General features: G+C 42.0%; 1 protein-coding gene across 11 annotated transcripts in view; it reads right to left on the reverse strand.

Annotated features, from left to right (window-relative positions):
- Nucleotides 1-12,416: 12,416 nt before the first annotated feature.
- The window catches only part of gapvd1 (GTPase activating protein and VPS9 domains 1), a 132,138-nt gene continuing 120,918 nt past the window's right edge, over nucleotides 12,417-23,636 (reverse strand). For all 11 annotated transcript variants that reach the window (XM_085965636.1, XM_085965635.1, XM_085965632.1 and 8 more), the window contains 4 exons: nucleotides 21,646-21,859; nucleotides 19,806-19,878; nucleotides 17,650-17,847; nucleotides 12,417-16,825 (listed from right to left, as the gene is read on the reverse strand). In XM_085965636.1, the coding sequence (XP_085821762.1) occupies nucleotides 16,685-16,825; nucleotides 17,650-17,847; nucleotides 19,806-19,878; nucleotides 21,646-21,859 (626 nt within the window). In that variant the 3' untranslated portion in view covers nucleotides 12,417-16,684. The remainder of the gene's footprint in view (nucleotides 16,826-17,649; nucleotides 17,848-19,805; nucleotides 19,879-21,645; nucleotides 21,860-23,636) is intronic.

Here is a 23,636-nt window from a genome sequence, read left to right on the forward strand (position 1 = left end):
ACCAGAAACACTGTTTACGGAGGTCACTGACCATCATCAAAGACCCTACCCACCCCAGCCACAGTCTGTTCGCCCTCCTGCCATCTGGGAGACGCTACAGATGCATTCGCACCCGTACGACCAGATTTAGGAACAGCTTCTTTCCCAGGGCTGTCATCCTACTGAACTCCACAAATAAACACTAAAGCCTGCACAGCTGCCGATGCACTTTATTATGGTCATATTTATGCTAATATATATGTACAAATGTATGTTGAAATGTTTAAGTGTCCAATCCAAATTGTACACTCTCGGGAGCCGCAAGCCTACATTTCGTTGTACTGCACTTGTGCACTAACAATGACAATAAAAGTTGATTTGATTTGATTTGATTTGATTTGATTGGGCAAAACTAGAGGGATTGTCCAGCTCATAAAACACTGCAGAGTGAGGCCGCTAACCCCCTTCTTCCTTGTTTGAGTAAACAGTATTGGATGCCTGCACCATCTAACCACATTGCAATTCTGCCTCTCAACAAAATCCCTTATGCATGAGTCTCGGCCTACATTTTACTCATTCCAAATAGACACAGTTGAAGTAACAACAAGGTGGTCAGTGAAACACACAGGCACCTTTCAAGGGGTGCAGTGGGATTTTTAAAGTTTGATTCTGACTAATGGGTATACTGTAAGAAAAGAGAGTTTTAGCCTGTGCGACATGAATAAAATTGAATAGTGTAGGTTATAAGCAAAGGAAAGATTTATGCTCAAGGTCAAGTCACATGTATTGGGCTGCAAGTAGTCTCACAAACCCATGTACTGGGCGATAATGTGATTCCAACACACCCTGTAAAAGATTTTTTTTTTGTCCATATTATTGACCAGCCTTCCTGCTGAAGATTGCTTTAACATGGCCACTTGAGAATTTGCTCGTGCACAAATTAAGGGAAAAAATATATACTGGAAATCACTGTTTCCTTCTGCACCAGGATATTTCGGTTTCACAAACCGAGCATATGTGGAAAAAAATTGCCTCTTCTTAGCAACCATGTTATGCCCACACAGATGATAAATCCAGATAAAGGTGTTATTGTCTTTTTATGTAGCAATGATTCTACCGGTTGAAACAGATTCTCTATAAGTGCATGCGTCAGTTTAAAACCTGCTACACTATTAAAAATTAAAACAGTTATCATAAGCCTTCTTTACTCTGCGAAAAGCAGGCAATGAGCTTATTTGTCTTTTCGGTGTATGAAGATTAACAGTCCTGTTATTACAGCACCCTAGTAATTCTACTGGTTGAGTTTTGGACCCCTGCCTCTGTTTGCCCTCATTCAATAATTTTTCCTATTTATTAGTTGGACAACTAGCATCATAGAATCATAGAATAATACAGCACAGAAGGAGGCCATTCGGTCATCATGCCTGTGCTGGCTGTTTGAAAGAGCTGTCCTGCTAATCCCACTTGCCCACTCTGTCCCCATAGTCCTGCAATCTTTTTTAATGGAAAAGTTAGTGGGTGAAAGGGGCAGGAATAAACATGTGCATTCAAGTATAATCATTCAAGGCACGCTTTCATTACTAGAACACCACTTATTTGGTAGAACAAGGTACCCCTACACTCTGTACAAGAACTTACTCTTATATAGGACTGTAGGTAAACATCCCACCGCGCTTCACAGAAATGTAAGGAAAAAATTGGAGCCTGAGCCAAAGGAGATATTAGAAGGGGCGGCCAAATGTTTGGTCAGAGAGGTGGTTTTTAAGAAGGGTCTTAAAGGAGGAGAAGAAGGCGGAGAGAATTCCAGACTGGGGAGCTGGGGCGGCTGAAAGCATGGCCACCAATGGTGGGGCAAAGTGGGGGGGGAGCTGGCGGGGGGGCGGGGGAATGTACAACAAGCTGGAATCAGAGGAATGAAAGGTTCGGGGCGGAGGTGGTTGTAGCACCACAGCAGGTAATGGAGATAGAACGGGTAAGGATACCGAGGGATTTAAACACAAGGGTGACACTCACTGGTGCAATGTAACCGATCCTGAACCTGCCCGTACCCCATGTCCCTGTATAAGCACTCCCAGGAGGGATTGCTGGACAGTAAGCAGGAGCAGAAACTCTTGCGAATTTGATTTTTCTCCCCCTCCTTAACTTAGGAACATTGAGGCCACGTTATTTTAATGCAAGGTGAGATCAGCTAATTCAACACAGACCAGCGATCAAACTAGAACTTTTCTGGTTTGCATGGCTCAACTAGTCACTGGATAAACCTCCTGAGCCATCCAGGGAGCCTTCACACACAATCTTAGGCTGTGAGAGGCTGTTTAAAGTGAGAAATCTCCAGTCTTCCAGTTCACTTACTTCACTTAAATAACCCTCCTATTGTAATCCAATTACAGCCTGCCTATATTAGGCTACGAGTGCTAATCTTTCATTCATTGCCCATGAACAACCTGCATGCACTTCACACACCAACGAGAAAATGGTTTCTCCAGTAGAAAATACATTTCTTTCTACGAACTGAACTTCTTTTAAAAGCAGTCATTCCCATTCAGCTGTGGGAAATATTGCTTACTGCTCACAAATTATTTTCTGCCAAAACTTTCAGGTCAATCTCACAGCCTAAAGCAGCAGGGAGAAGACAAATACATTCAAACTCATCTACGGTCTGGAAACATCACAGCTTCTTGTGGACGTGTCTGTTACCGATGGATGGCAGGTTTCAGCAACTTTCCCGACCCTATCTTGTTATGTATTGTGTGTTCTCCTCCCACCTGTGGTGGCGCTGTCACAGGAGATAAATGGTTGGGTGTTCTCTCGGTTAAGTTTAGCTCTCTTTGTTCGGAACTTTCCAGAACTTCCTTTCCTTCCAATAAAGCACTTCATGTTTGAATCTCTGAGTTCTGAGTCCTAAATTGTGTCTAGGTAGAAAGGTACCGACACAATATATCTGATCAGAGTCGTCAGTCATTCCTTCCTTCTCCTCATCAAACCAGTCTCTTCTGCTGGACCTCAGTCCTGTTGAGGTGAACACAGTTCTCTAGAACAAGTAGCTGTATATACCAGGTCTGCATTATTTGACATGCAAGCGTTTTCCCATCCCCAGAGAGATGAACAAGTATCTTTCTTTGATGCTATCTGACTTAAGTTTACGTGTTTTCTTATGATGGGAAATGTCAGATACTTTTTATTAATTATTTGAAAGTATTTTCTATTCAACTCCTTAGAATTTTATTATGAAAAGAGAGGGTGGGCCTGATTCTCGGCCTCCATCAATGCTGCTCTACAGTCACTGGGCAGTGCAGTGACCAGCTCACAAAGACTGACACTGTGGAGAAGCCTCAGCTTCATCTTAGCAGCTCCACACAAGGTTACAACAGATTGTTAACTTGATGTATGGAAACTGCAGCTGCAATCCTACATCCCATCACTCTGGGGCCTGAAAATCTTTTTTAAAATACTTGGGTTTTTACCTCTCCTCTAAACATAGTTATATTTTTGCCTCTCTGGGTTCCTCTATGTTCCACATCATTCAGTGACCGACCGAATGGGCAAGTGCCCTGATCCCAGGTCTCAATCTATCGCACTTATGTAAATGTCAAGTGATAAGCAAAAGCAACCCAAGCTGACCCACCCTGTAATGTTGCTTGCACATCTATCATACAAGCGATTTACTTGTACTTCTTTCAATTTAATATACTGTATTCGCTGCTCGTGATGCAGTCTCCTCTACATTGGGGACGCCAAACGCAGATTGAGTGACCGCTTTGCTGAACACCTCCGTTCAGTCCGCAAGCGTTACCCCTAGCTTCCAGTCACTTGCCATTTTAATTCTCCATCCCACTCTGACCTCGGCCTCCTACACTGTTCTAACGAAGCTCAAAAGAAGCTTGAGGAACAGCACCTCATCTTTCGATTAGGCCCTTTACAACCTTCCAGACTCAACATCAAGTTCAACAATTTCCAATCATAACCACTGCTCCTATTTTTTGCGGACAGCGGGTGCTGGTAATGGTTCTGCTTTTGTCATTTACACCTCCTCCGGACCCATTTTTTGTATCTTTACCTTTCCCATTACCATCTCCTTTTGCCTCGCACCATCATCCCTTTTGTCATTTAATCTCTCCTGCCTTCCACCCTATCACAGACCTTCCCTTTTGTTCTTTCCTCCCCTCCCCCCTTTCCCTGCCTCTGTAGTTGCTAAAAAACGATTACATCTCTATTTTCCAGTTCTGACAAAGGGTCGTCGACCTGAAACATTAACTGTTTCTCCACAGAAGCTGCCTGACCTGCTGAGCATTTCCACCATTTTCTGTTTTTATATCAGGTTTGCAGCATCTGCAGTATTTTGCTTTTGGAGCGATTGCACAAGAGCCTGGCTGAGACCAGGAGACTGCGGTCGGGGAATCATGGGCAAATAGTCAATCAGATTTATTTATAGGTTAAATATTATACAGAAGCAGTGAGACAAAGTAATAGACTGGAAGTACAATGCTGAGAAAACAGTAAAGATGGACTTAATCTACTTGAAAACGAATAGGACTTTTGGATGAAATAGACTTTGATGATGTGATGTTGAATTTGACTTTAATACATTGATGCTCAACCCATTGCCGCCACCACTATCTGTTTTTTTCAAGTGTTCCTTACGTCTGCTTTAGGTGGTTGGTGTTTTTCACACTCGGTTGCTTGGTTCTGGCAGTGGGTCCCAGCAGCAGTGGTATCTGGGCTCCACTGCCTCTTGATAATGGAATGGAGTCACACAGAAAGTGATAGTAAGATTGAGTACATCCAAGTGCACTGTTTTCATCGGGTTACTTTGATTCATTTTAAAACTGGAGAAGACAAATCTTTGCGTATGTATTTAAAAATTCCAATAAAACAATGTGTGTTCTCTTCTTCTTAGGCAGTCCCTCGGAACAGGGGATGACTTGCTTCCACATTAAAAATGAGTTCTCAGGTGACTGATGAGTCCAATGCGAGACCTACAGTCTCTGTCACAGGTGGGGCAGACGGAGTTTCAGGGGCGGATGGTGGGTTGCTTGGGTTGACGTGCGCTCCTTGCGCTTGGCTTCCGCTTGCTCCCGGCAAAAAGACTCGAGGTGTTCAGCGCCTTCCCGGATGCTTCTCCTCCACTTTGTGCGGTCTTGGGCCAGGGATTCCCAGGTCTCGGAGGGGATGTTACACTTTTTCAAGGAGGTTTTGAGGGTGTTCTTGAAGCGTTTCCTCTGCCCACCTGGGGCTCTCTTGCCGTGCCGGAGCTCCGAGTAGAGCGCTTGTTTTGGGAGTCTCGTATCGGGCATGCGGACAATGTGACCCATCCGTCGGAGCTGATCGAAGCTTTGACCACGCTCAATGTTGGGGATGTTGGCCTGAGCAAGAACACTGACGTTGGTGCGCCTATCCTGCCAATGGATTTGCAGGATCTTGCGGAGGCAGCGATGGTGGTACCTCTCCAGGGCTTTGAGGTGCCTGCTGTACATGGTCCATGTCTCTGAGGCATACAGCAGGGCGGGTATCACTGCTGCTCTGTAGACCATGAGCTTAGTGCCGGGTTTGAGGTCCTGGTCTTCAAACACTCTCTTCCTCAGGCGACCAAAGGCTTCACTGGCACACTGAAGGTGGTGTTGGACTTTGTCGTCGACGTCTGCCCTTGTTGACAGTAGGCTCCCAAGGTATGGAAAGTGGTCCACGTTGTCCAAGGCCTTGTCGTGGATTTTGATAATCGGGGGGCAGTACTGTGTGGCGGGGGCAATTTGGTAGAGGACCTTTGTCTTACAGATGTTTAGTGTAAGGCCTATGCTCTCGTACGCTTCGGTGAAGGTGTTGACAATGGTTTGGTGTTCAACCTCCAAGTGAGCGCAGACGCAAGTATCGTCTGCATACTGTCATTCGGCGACAGAGGATGGGACGACCTTGGATCTGGACTGGAGGCAATGCAGGTTGAACAGTTTCTCATTTGTTCTGTAAATTAGCTCCACTCCAGTGGGGAGCTTACTGAGGGTGAGATGGAACATTGCAGCAAGGAAGATCGAGAAGAGTGTTGGTGCGATGACACAGCCTTGCTTGACCCCGGTTCGTACGTGAATTGGGTCAGTGGTGGAACCGTTGGTCGGGATTACGGCTTGCATGTCGTTGTGAAGCAGGTGGAGGACGGTGACAAACTTCTGAGGGCAGTCGAATTTGAGGAGAACACTCCATAATCCCTCACGGTTAACAGTGTCGAAGGCCTTTGTGAGATCAAAGAAAGCCATGTACAGTGGTTGGTGCTGTTCCCTGCATTTCTCCTGTAATTGACGTGCGGTGAAGATCATGTCCATTGTGCCCGTTAGTGGGCTGAATCAGCATTGTGATGCTGGGAGGAGCTCTTCGGCCACTGGGAGAAGGCGATTGAGGAGGATTCTTGCGATGACTTTCCCTGTGGCAGACAGCAGGGAAACTCCTCTGTAATTACCGCAATCGGACTTGTCACCTTTCTTGAAGATGGTCACAATTACGGCGTCTCTGAGATCCCCTGGCATGCTCTCCTCCTTCCAGATAAGAAAAATGAGTTCATGAATTTGCGCCAGTAGTGCTTCTCCACTATGCTTTAGTGCCTCATGGGGATGCCATCTGCTCCTGAGGCCTTGTTGTTCTTCAGTTGTCGGATGGCCTTTTCAACCTCATGCCGGGCTGGGGTTGTGCTGAGGTGGTGGCGGGTAGCATGCTGTGGGGTGGAGTTGAGGACACTTGCGTCGAAGACAGAGTCGTGGTTAAGGAGATCTTCGAAGTGCTCCTTCCAGCGGGCACTGACTGCCTCCCTGTTCTTGATGAGTACCTCTCCATTCTTGGTCCACAGTGGGGTAGGGCCTTGGGTGTTTGGGCCGTAGATGTTCTTGACTGTGCTAAAGAATCCACGCACGTTGTGGTTGTCGGCTAGCTGCTGGATCTCCTGCGCTTTCTCCATCCACCATCTGTTCTTTAGGTCACGAGTTTTTTGTTGGACCTTGGCCTTCAGGCTTTTGTAGCGCTGCTTTCTTGCTCTCGAGTTCTGTTGCTGTTCCAGATCAGGAATGCTTTGCGCTTGCAGCTTATTAGCTCCTGGATCTCCTGGTCGTTCTCATCGAACCAGTCTTGGTGTTTCCGGGTTGAGTGACCGAGCGTCTCTTCACAGGTGCTGATTATGGAGGCCTTGAGTGCAGACCAGACGCTGTGGGCACTCTGTGTCTCTGCATCACTGGGAGTCCTCAGGTTGTTTGTGAGGCGCAGGCTGAATAGTACAGTAGTGTCAGATATCCACAGGAATAAAAAAAGTGTCTGATCATAGAATCCCATTGGTAATATATATTTTTCTGATGAGGGCTAAAGGAACAGAGTCCATGTGTCAAACCTGCTAAATTCTGATTTTAAAAATGCAACTACCCAAAGTGTTTGCCAGCTGCTTTTAGGGGGGAGTGGGGAGAAGTAAAATGTGCATAATCAATACTTTAATATTTCAACTGTGGAAGAGAAGACGTGAGTTACTCATTGAAGGGTCATGGCGTTCCTTTACTCGTTTATCTGCAGGCGAGGTGACTTGTGCTGTAGCGAGCTGAGTTGAGGCAACAATTAAAGATTCTATCAGGGATGAATGACACTCTGAACCCCTGCTGAAGAATGTACATTTCCTGATACAAAACAACCAAAGCTGACTGTAAGCAGCGACAATTAGCTGAACCCTTAAGTTAAACTAAAATCTGGTCACCGAGTCCCTGGGGTTTAAAAAAAAAATTGTTCTCAATTGACGTATTTGATGTGTTGTGACATCGAGGGAGGATATTTTCTTGTGACAGCAACAAGCGGGCTCTATTAATATTGAATCAAGTGTTAATTACAAGGATTGACCATAGTCCTAGTGCATTATTTAAAATTATGCACTGTATGTATGGTAGATATTGTAGTGTTACACAGAAGAGTGCGGCTGGTTCCATGAATGAATGAAAGAAACCCAGATTCACCGAGACCTCCACTGCAACCAAACTTTCGGCATAATTCAAACTTACATATAATTGCCGCACAAGAAAATGATTGCAGTTTATTGAATAAGAACCTTGGCATCCAGTGCATTTTAATTTGGAGACTGCCGATCTGGCAGATGCCCCAATCCAGCTCCATCTGCTGGATTATAATATATATGCGACACCACCACCACAACCTTATTATGGCTTGTACTTTATGTGCAACACACATCACCATTAAGTTGGGTTTCTGACCTAATATCATACGAGTTTTTGCAGTTTGCAACAGTATCAGAATTATTGTTCAGGCAAACCAATGGCTGTCAATGGGGTTTAAGTGTAGACGGTTAGCAGCACTAATTAGGTGCCGTAATAACTTGGGAATGAATAGGGCTATTAAAATTAAATAGATGACCTACTCGCAACGCCGTTAACTCACCTGTCTCAGTTGGGCAAATTTGCCCAGATGTTAAAGCTGCAAGATCAAGCAGGGCGGAGCAAAGTGACATCTGCTCAAATTACACCTCCTGACAGTTGGTCCTCAGGCAGCAAGGAGTCCGAGAGCTTTTCCCCAGCAGAGGGAGACTTAAAACAATGTTTAAACCTTGTGGAGCGAAACTCGCGCAACGTTTGTTGAAGATGATGTGCTTCCTCGCGAGTCATTGAGGGAAAGTGAAATATTACTATCTGAGTGGACCCCTGATGGGGTTACTCACAAGGAGCTTGGGTTCTGGAAAAAAAGGTTTTAATATTTAGCTGCTACGGTAGATCTGTGTTTAACCTTTAAGGGCAGCGCTCAGATGCACCCTGGAGAGAAAGTGGTCCAAATGGGCAGTTTAAGGTCAATTAATTTCTGTAGATCGGCAGTTGCTGGTAAATCCTTGTCTGCTGCCCTTGAGGAGAGGTCAGGCAAAACCGACAGATAGTGATTGGTTTACTTCCTTTTCCTTCACCCCTAGAAATGAGACAGATACACATATGGTCTCGCAGCTAGATTAGTGAGGAACTCCAATGGCAGCAACTCGAAAAAAGGCAGCGTCCACTCGTAAGGAGGTTAAATCAGGATAGTGGGAGTTTGTAAAGGCGGTACTGACAGCTGCCATATTGTCATTGCCGCATTGGTTCACACTCTAAACCATCAAGTTTGAGTCGTGTGGAGCAAATTGTGACTGAAGCACGAGGGTCGGGAAAGCAAAATGATTTGCTGCGTATTTCAGTTTAATGCACAAAGACGCCCGACCAAAGCTGCTGAAAGGTTAAGGCAGCTGTGACAAACACCCCAGTTTGTTCGATGTAGGGAACGGACTAAAAGACACAAAATACAACACTGACCAAGCTTTTAAATTTCAAACACTGCTTGGTTTGAAGGCGACAGCTTGCAGGCCTTTCCCAGAAGTTTGTTGCTTTATGAATGTGTTTATACACATTACTGTCTCCCCTCTCGACTAATAAGTAGTTAACCTGATTAGCCATCCACCCGCATACAAGAAATCTGTATTCGCTGCTGGGTGTTTAATTGGTTTCCATTTACTGGCCCTCGCTTGCAGGCTCTGTCTTACCTCCTCCTACAGCCAGCATGACTCTTAATTTATGCAATTCTCTGATCAGCAGTGACTATTGATGGAGGAATCCCAACAAGTATCCCCTTTCCCTTGCAGTGAAATGCCTGGCCCCTGGGTGCTGGTGACCCAGTCGAAGCAGGGAGATCCGAGCGCCAGGCTCCCTTCGACTTGCAAACCTTTGGTTTCTTGGCTCGAAGGATGAGCGCTCCAGTATTTGCAATAAGAGTTCGCACTGATTCTGGCATCCGTATCACTTCAGACAGGTGTCGGACAGATTTACGCGAGCCAATCCTAAAGGAAAGCAATAAACTCAACTGGAGAGAAGTTACTTTCAGCAACTTGCTGCCTAATTTGGCTGCAGGATTTGAAGACGGTGGTTTGGCCAGTTCTCACAATATTCACCATCACCCTCGGCACCTGTGCCACTAAATTGCATGTCCAACATGCTCAGAAACCTCAGCCCCACAGGAAAGACTGATGGGCAGTGATACCAGCACTATAGGTTCTTAGGTAGAGCAGATAAGCTTTCCCACAAGGAGTTTTAAAAAAACGACTTGATTTTTGCAATATTAGCAAATATGAAAATTTTAACTGATTTTTATTTGCATTTTTTAGTTCCTGCAAAATAGGGAGCAACTTATGCTTGTCCAAAATAAGTGTAAAATGAATAATTTTATTTTCCCCTTCTCTTCATGACACCAACAGGAACCATTGCCCCGGAGGAAGAATGCTCAGCTTTTATATCTATCAATGCCACGCATGAACCAGCCACGGAGAGTCACCGACAATACACGATTATCCAATCATGGATACACTTCCTCCAATTGAACACTGGGAAGATTGAAGATATTGCTTTTGCCCCCCCCTCCCCCTCCTAAACCCCCTTGCTATTGATTGCACCCACCTCACTGACCACTTGCTCGGGCTGAGCCAGACCACTGCCACAGCAGCCGGTTCGACCCAGAGCAAAACCCACGTCGAGACCATTTATTTCAACCTCTGCAACATCACCCAGTACTACCCTTACAATCCTTAGACTATTCTCCTAGGCTATCCTTGCTGGTCTACCATTTTCCAAAAATTCCAATTTATCCCGCTCAGATACCCGTTTCCTGCACTGCCCAGTCCAGCTCACCAACCTCAGGCCCTCTGTGCTTTTGGTTTAATCTTGATCTACAGCAAGCCCACGGTGGACCCAGTAAAGCAGGAAGATACTTGCAATGTCAGCAACTCGGCACAGATTCCACCCCCGGCCACCGTTAAAAACAACCACCCAGGAATTGCAGGAGTTGGTTAATAAAGTGAACTCTTAGTGATTCTGATACCAGAGAATAAATACGGTATGCAAGCCAAGTCTGCCACCTTGTGGCGACAGTCTTACATTGCAAATACATGCAGGAAAAGCAACATGTCAGAAGTCTTAAAAAAGTTAAAAATGGTATTTAAAATGAAAGATTTGCAGCTGCTTGAATGTAATTAGAATGAGTGTTTTATTTAAACTGGGTGAGAATATTTTGTCCAAATGATTTATCTCTGCCTCAACAAGAGTCCTGCTGGTTTCGGTTGGATTATTTATGCAGAGCTACAACAATTGGCCTGTGCGTTTCAGTGGAGAATGTGGGCCAGTTCCTACTCTACATGAAAATAGCCACTTCTGGGGAATTGGACTCCAGCAAAGAGTCAACACCTTTAGGTGAAGAGATGGGGCAAGTGGCAATGAGAAAGCCACACAGCTGCCTTCAATTTACAAATGTTCTGCTGTACTGGGGAAACCTGAAAAAACAAAAAGGGACACACACAATGGTGGATAAACTAGGGACATGAGCATCGCCAGGCCTAAGCGTTGCTGGAACCACTCTTGAGCATTGCCGAGTGACTTTTAGTTATGGTACCGTACAAGGAGTTACAACTAGGAGTATTTGAAGATCAAAACACGCACGCTTTCCTGAAGGAGCACTGGATAGCAATCAGGAGCATGACCCCAGGCTGAGTTTCCCCCCCCTGCTTAGCTCAAGCACCTGGTAGCTAACTGCAACACCTCACTGACTGAGATCAGGCAAAACATAGTAAAAGTACAATTTCACATTGGAAGAGTTGATTAGGAATCTTTGAGCAGACCAAACGTGTTGACAATGGGATACTTCATCTTAATGTACATGGTGCAACTGTATTACACAAAGTGTGCAAATCTAGAATTGGTGAAAAATGACCATGGCTGTGAAGCAGCAGTAAACAGGCCCAGCCAATTTGCCTGAAAGTATCCCATACTGAACGAAAGGAGAAGCTCACCAGCTGATGGCAGCTTTCTGCCTTTTCTGACCTTGAGACAGCTGTAATGTGGTAGACAAAAGCAGCAACGAGTTGTTATTCATTCAGCATTTTTTTCTCCCTTTCTCCAGGGAAATACCCCGACTCCATTTAGCACCGTCCCAGTCTGGCTGAAAAAAGGAACTCAGGGGCGTGTGGAATATTGGGACAAACAGCAATCCTTTGACACATCACGTCAGTACAGTAGACCATTCACTTGATCCTTTTGGTCAACCCGATCTGTAAACTGGACTTGTTCTATTGATTTAGATTGAGCACCACTGCATTACTGCTCCTACTGTTGCTGTAAATTTGCATGAACAATACAGTTGAAACCATATGCCTGTTGCTCTTACACATCTTACAGGTTTGCACACAACCTGAAGTTTAATCTTAAATTGCTCACTTAAATCTAGTTCCATTTGCAGTTAAAGCCAATGTATATCAATTTGAGTCAGTTTAAACACTGTACAGTACATACATACCTGTGATGTTACTGTGCTGTACAATTTGAAGTCCACCCATATTGCATGCAGAGAATTAACATTGAAATCAATTCTTCAATATGGTAAGAACCAAATTCACCAGCAGACACAAACAATGGGATAAACTGCTCCCTTTAATTAGCATTATAGAATGATATATTACATTAATCTCATTAAAGACAGTATACATTTTTCCTGTGTGCAAGATTGTGCAAGCTCATTAACTTAAGTTTGTAAAGGCTCTAACAGTTTCAAAGAGAGGCAGTAATACAGGTGATGCAGTTAACAAACAGAATGCAGTATTAAGTTAGCTTCGGTTAACTTCTCAAGTATAACAGTCCCATCCATGTCCCTAGCTGCTAACTGCAGTAAAGCATTAGTTGTTCATTCCTGCTGTTGAGGATATCACTGATAAGATGGTGTATGCTGCTGCTGTTTGGTCCTTACTAATGTGCTTTCTGGGTCTATATGCATGTCAGTATACTTTCTTTGTGTGATTAAAGTCGTTGCAAGTTTTGTGTACTTGTTCAAATAATTTAAGTTATATGCAAGTGGCACCTTCCATACATTTGAAAGCAAAGTCTCTCGGGGTACTATCAATAACTCAAATACAAGCTGCAAAGGAAAAAAAAAAATACTAAAGGCTTCAACATATCAGACCAAACCCCAAAACCTAAAACCAAAAAAGGCAATTTAGAATGAATGTTTGCAGAGAAAGCATGTTAAAAATAAATAGTTGACAATTCAATTTTCACAAGAAGTCTAATTGTAAAATAAATAAACCTCCAATCCCTAAACTTCAAATTGTGTACATTTAGAATTTTTTTGCTCTAAATCAAAGTTTACTCTTTAATGTAAGGAAAACTTAAAAACCATATTTTTCAAACATTAATAAATCTCATTACAACACTTTAAAAATTATTCAAAAGTGCAACTGCAAAACACGAAGAGATTGTTGGTTCAGCCAATTATCAGAGAAAGACAATTAGTCTTTAGCAGACAAGCACACTTTCAGCTGCACCTTCCCTCCACCCCCACAATTCACGATGTGTGTACTACTCTGCAATGCACCCCCAATGATGCAGAGGTTCTGGAGCTGCAAGGCACTGGTCTGTGACACTGGGGAAACACGGAGGCTGTACAAATAACATTGACAAGGCCAAGAGGATCTTTTTGATTTGAAAGATTTTTCCCTTCTGAATCTCAGTGCTCCAATTTATTCATCCGTGAAGCACTTTTGCAGCAAATTACTTACTACTGACAATTTTGTTCAGGTTATCAAATACCTCACAGCTACATATAACGCTAACTGCATTGATACCCCACAGCTAAAAGTATAAATACATAACTTTTTCCAGTTTTCTAACACCACCATCAGGCGGAGTACTGCACCAGTCTATGGAATTCAGATTCCCAAGTGAATAACCCAAGATTAGCAGTATTCAGAGATAATATGTCATTTGATCGTGTATCCTTCTAATAGTGTTACCTAGTACATAATAGCTGGACACTTAATAACTACCCTAAAACTTATAATTACACCAAACAAAAATAAAGTTAAAGTTGAACTTATTTTTGGTAATTGTATACAACTCATTGTGAACAGTGATTGCCTGTAGGGTTGGATGAAAATTGTTTTTTGTAAGCAAAAACAAATTTTAAAAAAATCTCATGGCTGTAATCAGGTAGATAGATTTTGTTTTATTTTTTTAAAATCACCTAGGTATATGGCTTTATCACTATAGACCATATTCACCATCAAATCTTAGAACACGTCAACTGCCATACGGAAGTGTGCAGATGCATGTTAAGATTCATTATGTGACATTTCTTTTTATTGCAGATAAGTTCCTAAAAACTTTTTAAAACCTAAGATTTTGTTAAATGAATCCTGGCTGTGTCGATATGAAGAGATCCATTTCTTCGAAACTATAATGTTGAATAATCAGGACGGCGCTTTGCAGTATGGCAGAATAAGGTCCTTTACTCCAGGCTGATGCACTAAAATATCTATTCCCACATCAATTATACATACAGTTAGAACATTTTTATACATTTTGCAAAGTTTTTTTTTCAATTCCAATAATTAACTTGATGAAACATTGTGGAATCCAAAATTTTCAGTATAAGAATTGCAACAATGGTTATGGGAGAGTGTCACTCTTTGGGGTTGGAGGGAAAGTACTAAAAAAAAAATTTTTTTTTATTTTTTATTAAAGTCTTCCTTCCTTGGGAAAAGATATTTGGAGATTTGCTACTCAGATGATGTATCCAACAGGTCCCCTCTAGTGAACTGCCATTTTGGTCAGCAGGAATTAGCATCATTCCTGGTCCTCGATGCCAAACCCAAAATGCAACAGCGCCATTAGAGAAGTACTGGGACGAGGTCTCGAGTTCTGGCCGGAATCCAAGATCAGGAAAAGATGCCAGTCCAGTCTACAACAGCTGGTGACAGACAGACTCGGATAATGGAGGTTCTGTGCTGGCCTAGAGACCCACTATGATGGCAGGCTTACTTTAGGCTGGTTTTGGATCAGCACAATGGAGACCATCTTCTCTCAAGTTACTTAATTTATTTTCTTAAAAATATATGAACAGTCAGGTGAATTTACATTAAAATTACTGCTCTTCCACCCAGAGTAATGCTCCTTTTAATATAAAGAAAAAACCCAGCAAATCAATCTTATAATGAAACTTAACTTATTGGAACTGCCATTATTTAATCCTACCTTTTCATGAGCCATTTGCAACGCAACCTAAAAGATAATAATTTAAATCCTTATCATATCTTCAGTCATTTATATATCCTAACAATTGACATCTGACTCACTGCAGTTTTGAATTGGAAATTGTTCTTGGAAAAGCCAACTCCCAATGCCTTCTGATTATGTTTATTAAAAATGGTTCCATAAAGGTGCTGTAAAAGTGAGTCATGTATGGCTGTCCATTCATGTTGGCCGTTAAATTTTAGCTCTCACTGTTGACAAAGGCACTGCTGTCAACTGCAAGTTTCAGCTACTGTAAGGTATTGAAGTGATCTGGATTTATCTTCCCTGCTCTTCCTCTCAGATCTCACTTCCTCTTTTAGCCAAGCCAGTCATGGTTGCAAACTTCTTCATGGAGATCAGTGTAACTCTGTGGTCCGGGAGTTGGAGAGGTGTGCTTCTGTGGGGCATGAATGGTCCTTGCACCCATCTGATTGCACAGGGAAAAAATCTTGATGAGGGTAGAGGAGTTCGAATGGCAGTCAAGGTTGAAATTCAACTGCAGCTATCTGATTGGGAGTCCAACATTTCACTGTTAAGTTGCTTTTATCTTACAGCTCGTTTAGTTTGGACCGTGGGGGAGCAGTATCCATACATCAATTCTCTGCATGCCCCCTACTAAAAACCGGCTCCCTTATTTTGAGGGCAGAGTCTCGGATCCACTTTTTTCTGGGTCGATGATTCTGCCACACGATAAGGGAACCAGTTTAAGAACTGGAAATGTTGAGAACCAGCACACAGACTCTGCTCCTCCTCAATCCAAGTGAAACAGGTATCCTTGTAAAAGCACCTCCAGAAAAGCATCATTATATGGATTAAGTTTGTAAAGATAACCCCAGCAACAAAAACAAATACAGTCCTATGCCGCTTTACTAACAGGTTGGTTAAATGCTAACACTTAAACGTACGCCAATTAAGGCTGCAACATCAGGTATGATACCCTGGCCTAAGAGAAATCCAAACTTTGGAAATAATTTAATAGCAGGGCCAAAAATTTATTGAAGCAACGCAAGGTGGTGACTTTTTCAGATAAAATGATAAACTGTAGCTGTGGATTTTTTTAAAAAAAACTCGGGTCCTGACAGGTTGTACATCGTCAGTGCGTTACTTTCAGGGAAAGCAGGATTGTTTGGTCAAATGCACACACAGGTTTCCCCCTCCAGCTTTGGCCTGGGCGCTCTCAGCAGTCAAACATGAAAAAGACATTAGCTACAATGGGCAGCTGCTTATCCTTTTCCAAAGTAAAGAATTCACCACTGCACTTTTGCTCGAGGCCCCAGCTCAAAAGCCATGCAGATCAGGTTATCGCAGGGGAAGGTGTGTCTTTTTCCTACAGTACACTGGCAAATTTTTGAAATACCTGAAAAAGTGTGGTCCCTTTTTGCATTGCTAACCTGTTGACGTTATACGACAGAAATATAAAGACCTGTTAGTAAATCTGATTGTTAATTTTGGTAAAGACCCACTGAATCTAGTTTTTTTTTTTTTTTAAATGCCTCCACACTCTATGTACATCTATTATACAAGAGAAGATTCAGTCTTCAGATCCCCTCCCACAAACAGTTGGTGTAAATCTTTTCACTTTTCCTAACAGTCTGTCATGCAGGTGGTGTTCTGCATCACTTGCGATCATCAATGGTTTTAATGAATTCAACTGCTGCTGTGAACTGCATCCACCAATAGGATTCCTCTCCACCGAGCCGGCTGGCATAGAAATTATTGATGTACTGAACAGTGGACAGCAGGCAGGGTGGGTTAGCCTAAAGGTATAAAAGAGATGAATTAAAGGCATACAAAATCAGGAGGGAGACAGAAGAGTCATACACAATATATTACTTTTCATTCAATACTGATGTCCTAATTTATGCTTCATGGGAAAAATATATATATTTTATATATTTATTTATTAGAGCTAGGTATGAGAGAAGCATTCAGAATGCTTCAATTAGATTAAAGGTGTTTTATATCACCTGAAGTACATCGTCGCTATCAGGCAGGTTGCATTGTCTAGCAGTGCCAATTAGCCTAAAGAAGCTGTCATTAGTGCTGCAGAATCCCGCAGGAATTAATGACACTGAATATTCCTCAAAAAATAATTTAAAAAACAGTAACTGTACTGATGGCATATGATATTCTTATCCCAAAATATAAATTTGCATAGGATTGAGTGGCTATGTTTTGCACAGAGAAAGCACCTTTTCCATCACAACACAAAGGTGGTCAAAATGTTCAAGGTTTTAACATATTTGTTATTCCAGTAATTACAGGGTTAGACATTTCAAGTCAAAACTCAACAGGACTGCTGCCTATCGTTCACTGAAAGCATAAACCGTCAACAGATCAAAGAACAATCTAAGTAAAACACTAAAATCTGCTGCATACAACTATCTGAAAATAATTTAAAATACATAAAATGGTAAGTTACAAAGCAATTTGGTTTTCATGGCAAGAGCAATTTTCATTAAGTTAGCAGAAGGGTGCATCCCTCAGCTTGTGTTCAGAGATGAAAATATCAGTGGCGTTTTGGATTGGCTGTATTATAAATGCATTGCTGTACAAAATTGATATTCATCTGATGGCTCACCTTGATAAGGACAAACACAAGAACAGGAACAAAGTCATCTGCCCCAGGGACCGAGTCCTCATTGGCCAGGCTTAACAGATTCATTATGGTGGAGCACATTCGCAGGATACACTGAACCTTATCTCTTGGGGTCTTGTATGCATTGATAGTTCGAACCTCTGACTGTGCAGATGGCCACGGAGCTTCTTTCAAATACACCTGAAATGAAGATACAAAAAAAAAGTGCGTCATATACACAATACCACATTCTCATCACAAATCTTACTTTTATTAGTAATAAGGATTAATTTCTAGTTTATATAGAGACAATATCTGAGAAGCAGGCAATTATAATAAAACAGATTAAAACTACTGTGGCCTGTTAAACGTATTTGTGTAGTTAGGAGAAAATGTAAAGAAAGTGGCTGCCCCACATTAATGCCCGCAGCAAAAAACCTCAACAGACTTCATACCACAGGTGTCTCAGCAACTCCAGAGTGCTGGCCTCCAAAAGGTTAGCACAGAAGAACTTCAAAAACATCAGACCACATTGGACAAGCTTCACTAGTTCTTGGTGAACTGGAGCACTGGGTGATGCACTCCATTTTGGAGATAGAAAGGTCTGCCAGGACTAGTCTCCCTCCGCAGACATACACCACTTCTCAGTGAATTAGGTAGCAGCGTGTAACAATGACCCAGGCTACTACATTCTACTGGCTTTTGAGCTGGGACAGCAGCCGTGAAGACATTTTTGAGGGGAGGATTGCAAGTGAAGGAGAGGAAAGAAAAGTTGTGACGGTTCTGTCCCAGACCTTCACCTGCTTTTATTTGTCCATTCTCCAATGGAGAGAGAGAGATACTTGTGTTTAATTAAACTGTATGTGGCACTGTACTGCCACAAAGATTGAACACCATCAGGTGAGCAAAAAAGTGGAGAAAAATGAGAGAAAAAAATGATTGAATGGCAATAATGGAAAAGAAAATGGTAGACCAGGTGATACCAGAGCACTCCACTGCCAACCAGTTGGTCCTTCCAGGATGAGCCAATCAATAAGTCCACTTGGCTCAAACATAACAGTACAATGAAACTGCTACGCTGTGGGTTTAGCTCCATTATGCTCTACGTTAACATTTCAGTGTCAGCCATGGGAAGGGAGAGGGGGAGAATGGAAGAGAAACAAGCAGAGACCAAGATTCAAATCACACTCACCCTGGACCACACTCTCTCTTACTTTCTAGTGTTGGTATCAGAATGAAACTGATGACAGCTGGAGATTTGAGGGCAGGGCATGCTCAGCTGAGAATAGCAAGCTGAACAGGGAGCAAAGCAAAAGAAAGGGCGGGGGGGAGAAAGAGGGTTTCAGACTCCAAGAGGAAAACCTCTCCAAAGGAAGGAAGGAGCTAACTGCTCACTTCATTACAAATACGTCTATGGCGGTTTGTTGAGAAGGACTGACGCAAATATTCACTGCCATAGGCATTCCATCTTATTGGCTGGAAGAGACCACAATGGAGATAGTATTTTTTTTTAAACTAAGTAAAAGAACCAGCAAATAATATCAGTTAAAACCTAAAAATATAACCATCCTTTGGACTCCATTTTAAACCTTTAAATTAAAAAGAGATTGATTTTGCCAAAGTTCATTAGGATTGACCCTTATGCTCAGTCATCATTAATGAAGTCAGCCAAACAGGACAGCCAGGGGAATCATTGTCATTACCAGAATGGTCGATTCTCCCACCATACATTTTCCTGCTCCACTCAGTACTCCAATGTCCACAGACTTCTGCAGCTCTTATGTCAACTGCTCAGAGATGCACAAGAGACACATGGACTGAATAGCCTTTGTCCGTACCAAATCAGAGTGGGAACTGTTGTGTAGGCAATCACATTACACCATTCAGTGGTGCACCGAGTCGGAGCACAAATGCTCCATTCCACCAGGCTACACTTCCAGGTTCTATTTTGACTCTACCAGTGTGAAAACATTAGTTACACGATGCATCTGTGCATAATTTAGATGTGTCTGCTGACTTGGCATGGAATTAAAGCACAATGTCCCATCAACATTTAAAAGTTCTACTCTCAAAACCCTTATGCATAGCTTGTCTCACACATTTTATCACTTTAACAATGTTTTGTTAAATAACAATACTGAATTTATTTAGGTTATTACCTCTGGAATTTGAAGTGCCCGGTGATTTGCACTGACAACTTTACACAGGCGCTGAATATGTTCATAGAAAAGCCTGAAAAAGAAAAAAATTACACTGTAACTAAAAGTTAGGATAAAACAGCTAAAATGTAACTTAAATTGCTAAAACAACAAATTACATTTATTTAGTGCCATTAACATGGAAGGCATCTCAAGGCACTTCCCAGAAGCATAATCAGAGTAAAAGCGACACTGAAGCAAGAGGAGATATTAGGAGGGAAAATTAAACGTTTAGTCAAAGAGGTGGATTTTTAAGAGGGTCCCAAAGGAGGAGGAGAGGGAGGTGGAGGGAATTCCAGCGCTTGGGGCTAGAACTATGTGGAAGACAGAACGTTGTCATTGGCTTTTACCCTTATCTGCAAAACCAATATTACAGATTATCAACTGAGAATAAAAGGATAGGCTATTTCCAAGAAATAAATTGGACTTTACATTGCAGCATTTATCATAGTGAATCGCAGGAGCCTGCCATTTATTTGCAATGGTCACAGTATGATAGCTTCTCAATGCTGATGTTAATAAGAGTCAGGCAGCATCTGTGGAGAGAGAAAGAGTTAACGTTTCAGGTCGATGACCCTTCGTCAGAACGTTCTGACAAAGGATAATCGACCTGAAACATTTTTCTCTCTCCACAGATGCTGCCTGACCTGCTGAATATTTCCAGCATTTTCTGTTTTTATTTCAGATTTCCAGCATCTGCAGTATTTGGCTTTTGTATTAATAAAAGTCAGAACCAGTACATATTATAATGATCACAGGGGAAAATGTATTACCTTCTTAGTTTAAGACATTCTGAACTCAAGTATGTTATAAAATCATAAATTCAGATAATAAAAGTATACTAAAATCCAGATTAGTTCAGCTCAACCGTCAAGTATAGAACAGCCAAGGTAAAGAAAGAACTTGCATTTATATAGCACTTTATCACATCTCAAGACATCCCAAAGCACTTAACATACAATTACTGTAATTGCTTTGACATGCAATCAAATTCATGTAGATGAACAATAATAATGTAAAAATTGTTTTCTGTATATTACCAAGACACTAAAGATATCTGTGACATCAGTTTCTTCTCTTCCCATTGCAATGATCTCAGGTTTCTTTCAATTTTTGATCTGGCAATTTTGTAGTTTGACTCAAGCTCAGATCTCTCTCTCTTGGGAAATACCTAAGCTATGTGGCATCCCTGTGAAGCGAGTCATTGTGTAAACCCATGTCCTATCAGGACATTACACACAGGGCTTTTGAACTCCGAGTACTTCCCCACTCTGTGGTATCTAGACTCCACTAGTGTTTGAAAGTTCATCCTTTCTTTGAGTGGCATCACTTACTTAATACTTGTTCTTGCTACAACCTTCAAGCACGCCACTGAATTTCATTTCTATTAATAGGAGTAAATTTCCAGCATCTGCAGTATTTTGCTTTTTGTTTTAATAGATGAGTATAGCTGCTATCAGCTACATACAGATAAGCACAATCTTGTCAAAAAATGTGCATCAACAAAGCTGCAATGCCTCATAATTACACTGGTTATGAATAAAGAGCAGAGGTCAGCACACAAAACACACACTTTTGGTTCTGCCTCACTAAAAATAGCCTTTTAGCATCTATTAAAAAGGCTGTTTGCTTTCTCTGTTGAGCAGTTTTAATGTTGCCCTAGCCACAGAATAAAAACAATCAAGAAGCACGGCATGATTACCAGACACATTTGAGTTGGGTTCAGTAACATTTTCTTAAAATATCTTGTTCTAAGCACTCTTATTTTCAAAATTGTGCACAATTATCTATTGTTACTTACTGGTCACGTAAAATGTCACCATCCTGATTGGGGTAGAAGGCGAGTTTGAAAATGCGGTTCATAACACTACGCTCGATCGCCATCTGTGCATCCTGGAGCTGTTCTTCACTGGCATTCTGCCAGATAACATCTTGTGCCATAGCTCCATACAACGACTGCAGGAATTCTTCTACTAAGGCAGTTTTGTCATCTGCTGCAGTGAGATTCTGAAAGTCTACACAAACAGGGACAGTGAGGCTAAATCAACCGCTGTACAAATAAGTTCATTTTTTTTAAAAGAATTCATGCTGAAATGGTTTCCCTCTCAATTTTAACCCCTTCTCTTCTGAAGGTGCCTTTTTTTCTGGGATATAGTTTTACAGGCGGTGGCTGCCCTCCAGCACCTTGCTTCACTCACGCGAGAGTCATAACAGTGAGTTTTGGCAGTCTATTTTACATGGCGCGCATCGCAGTCTAGCCAGATTCTGTTTTCACCCACTGCCGACAAACTTCCCAGCAGGAGTAAATGGATAGCCATCGAGAGCAGGAACCTTGGCTAATCTTTCTCCTAGCCTAGCAACGCTGAGGCCAAATATATAGTGTCCCAAGCTCTGCACAAGCCAAAACCAGCTGATTCAGTGTGGGTGCTTCTGATCTGAATGGCTTAATGCAACAAGGGGCAGTGCCTTTATCCACAAGGGCTAGACAATCAGAGGGAGCTACAGCTTAAATACTTTGGAAAGGAACACAAATTGTCAAGCTGAAATATTAAAGTACTTTTCAACTTGAACTTTCTGTTCTGAATTAAAACTATCTAACTTCTGCATTTTGGTGTTTTGCATACCACTAAAAACTTACAGAAATCTTAAAGGATTTAAATTTTGTTTTAGAACATTTCCATTTATTGGAGATCTGTATCTTGTTGGTTATTTCTGAAGGATTCCTGCCTCATAAAATGATTTTTTCATAAGTAAATTTATCATATACATTACCAGATATTAAAGATTACAGAAAATCTTACTTTGCTTTCTAAACAATTACAAAATATTGATTACCAATACCAAATAGTTGTACACCTGTCACAATTAACGTTTTGTTTTGCAACTGCAAAAGATACATTGATAAATTTAGTAAATAACAATGTGTTAAGACTGGCCACCATAAGAGATCTGAGATAGCATGGGGAGCAGTTTACAGATGCTCAGAGTAGTGCTCTGCATTTACTTGTGGGAATTTACTGGTCACTGGAGTGTGCACAACTGGGGGAAATGAAGCCACAATGTCCTGGTAGATTTGAATAAATACACTCCTTCATTGAGCTCCAAGGACCAGCTCTTGTGGCCAGACTGCAGACCTATTTTAGGTCACACTTGAACGGTTTCATGTCTTAAAACAAACTAACCCAAACCTGACACATATCAGCTTTAAATTGGAAGGCGAACACATTTGTATCTTAAAAGCAGCAGTAATTTATCTCAATCCTTTGCTTAAGCAGCAAGACATCTGAAGATATTTTGTTTATTACTGTTCATCAATTCCTCCCATCAATATGTTTGAGATTCAGTGCAGCACAACAATGGTCTAAATGAATGAAATATGAAGAAAATATTTCTAAAATATACAGAGATGTAAATTCCATGGATTGCTAACATACAAAATTTACATCAAGCCTGTCCCAAACCATGATGGCTGGGAGTATTATGATTAAACACTTCCTTACATCATCCCCCACCACCCCTCCCCAAAGCAGTCATGTAATCTCCTGGGTGATTGCAATGTTTCTCCCCACCTCTCCTGGCTTTTTACTGGGGTAGAACACCATGGGCATCAGTCGTCCTCTGATACGCCCCGAAGTGGCCAATACTCATTTGCCAGTTTTGACAGTCAATGTCAGCAGGCTATTTAACCACAAATGCAAACACTCACCCAATTTCCACACATGCCCAGCAGGGGTCATTAGGTAGTGAACAGGAGAACATTGCCCAGTTTTTCTCCTCCACAACCGAGGGGCA

Source organism: Somniosus microcephalus, chromosome 23 (genome assembly GCF_052327205.1).
Source record: "Somniosus microcephalus isolate GS21.2 chromosome 23, FLI_Smic_1.0, whole genome shotgun sequence".
In the NCBI taxonomy this organism is placed as follows: Eukaryota; Metazoa; Chordata; class Chondrichthyes; order Squaliformes; family Somniosidae; genus Somniosus; species Somniosus microcephalus.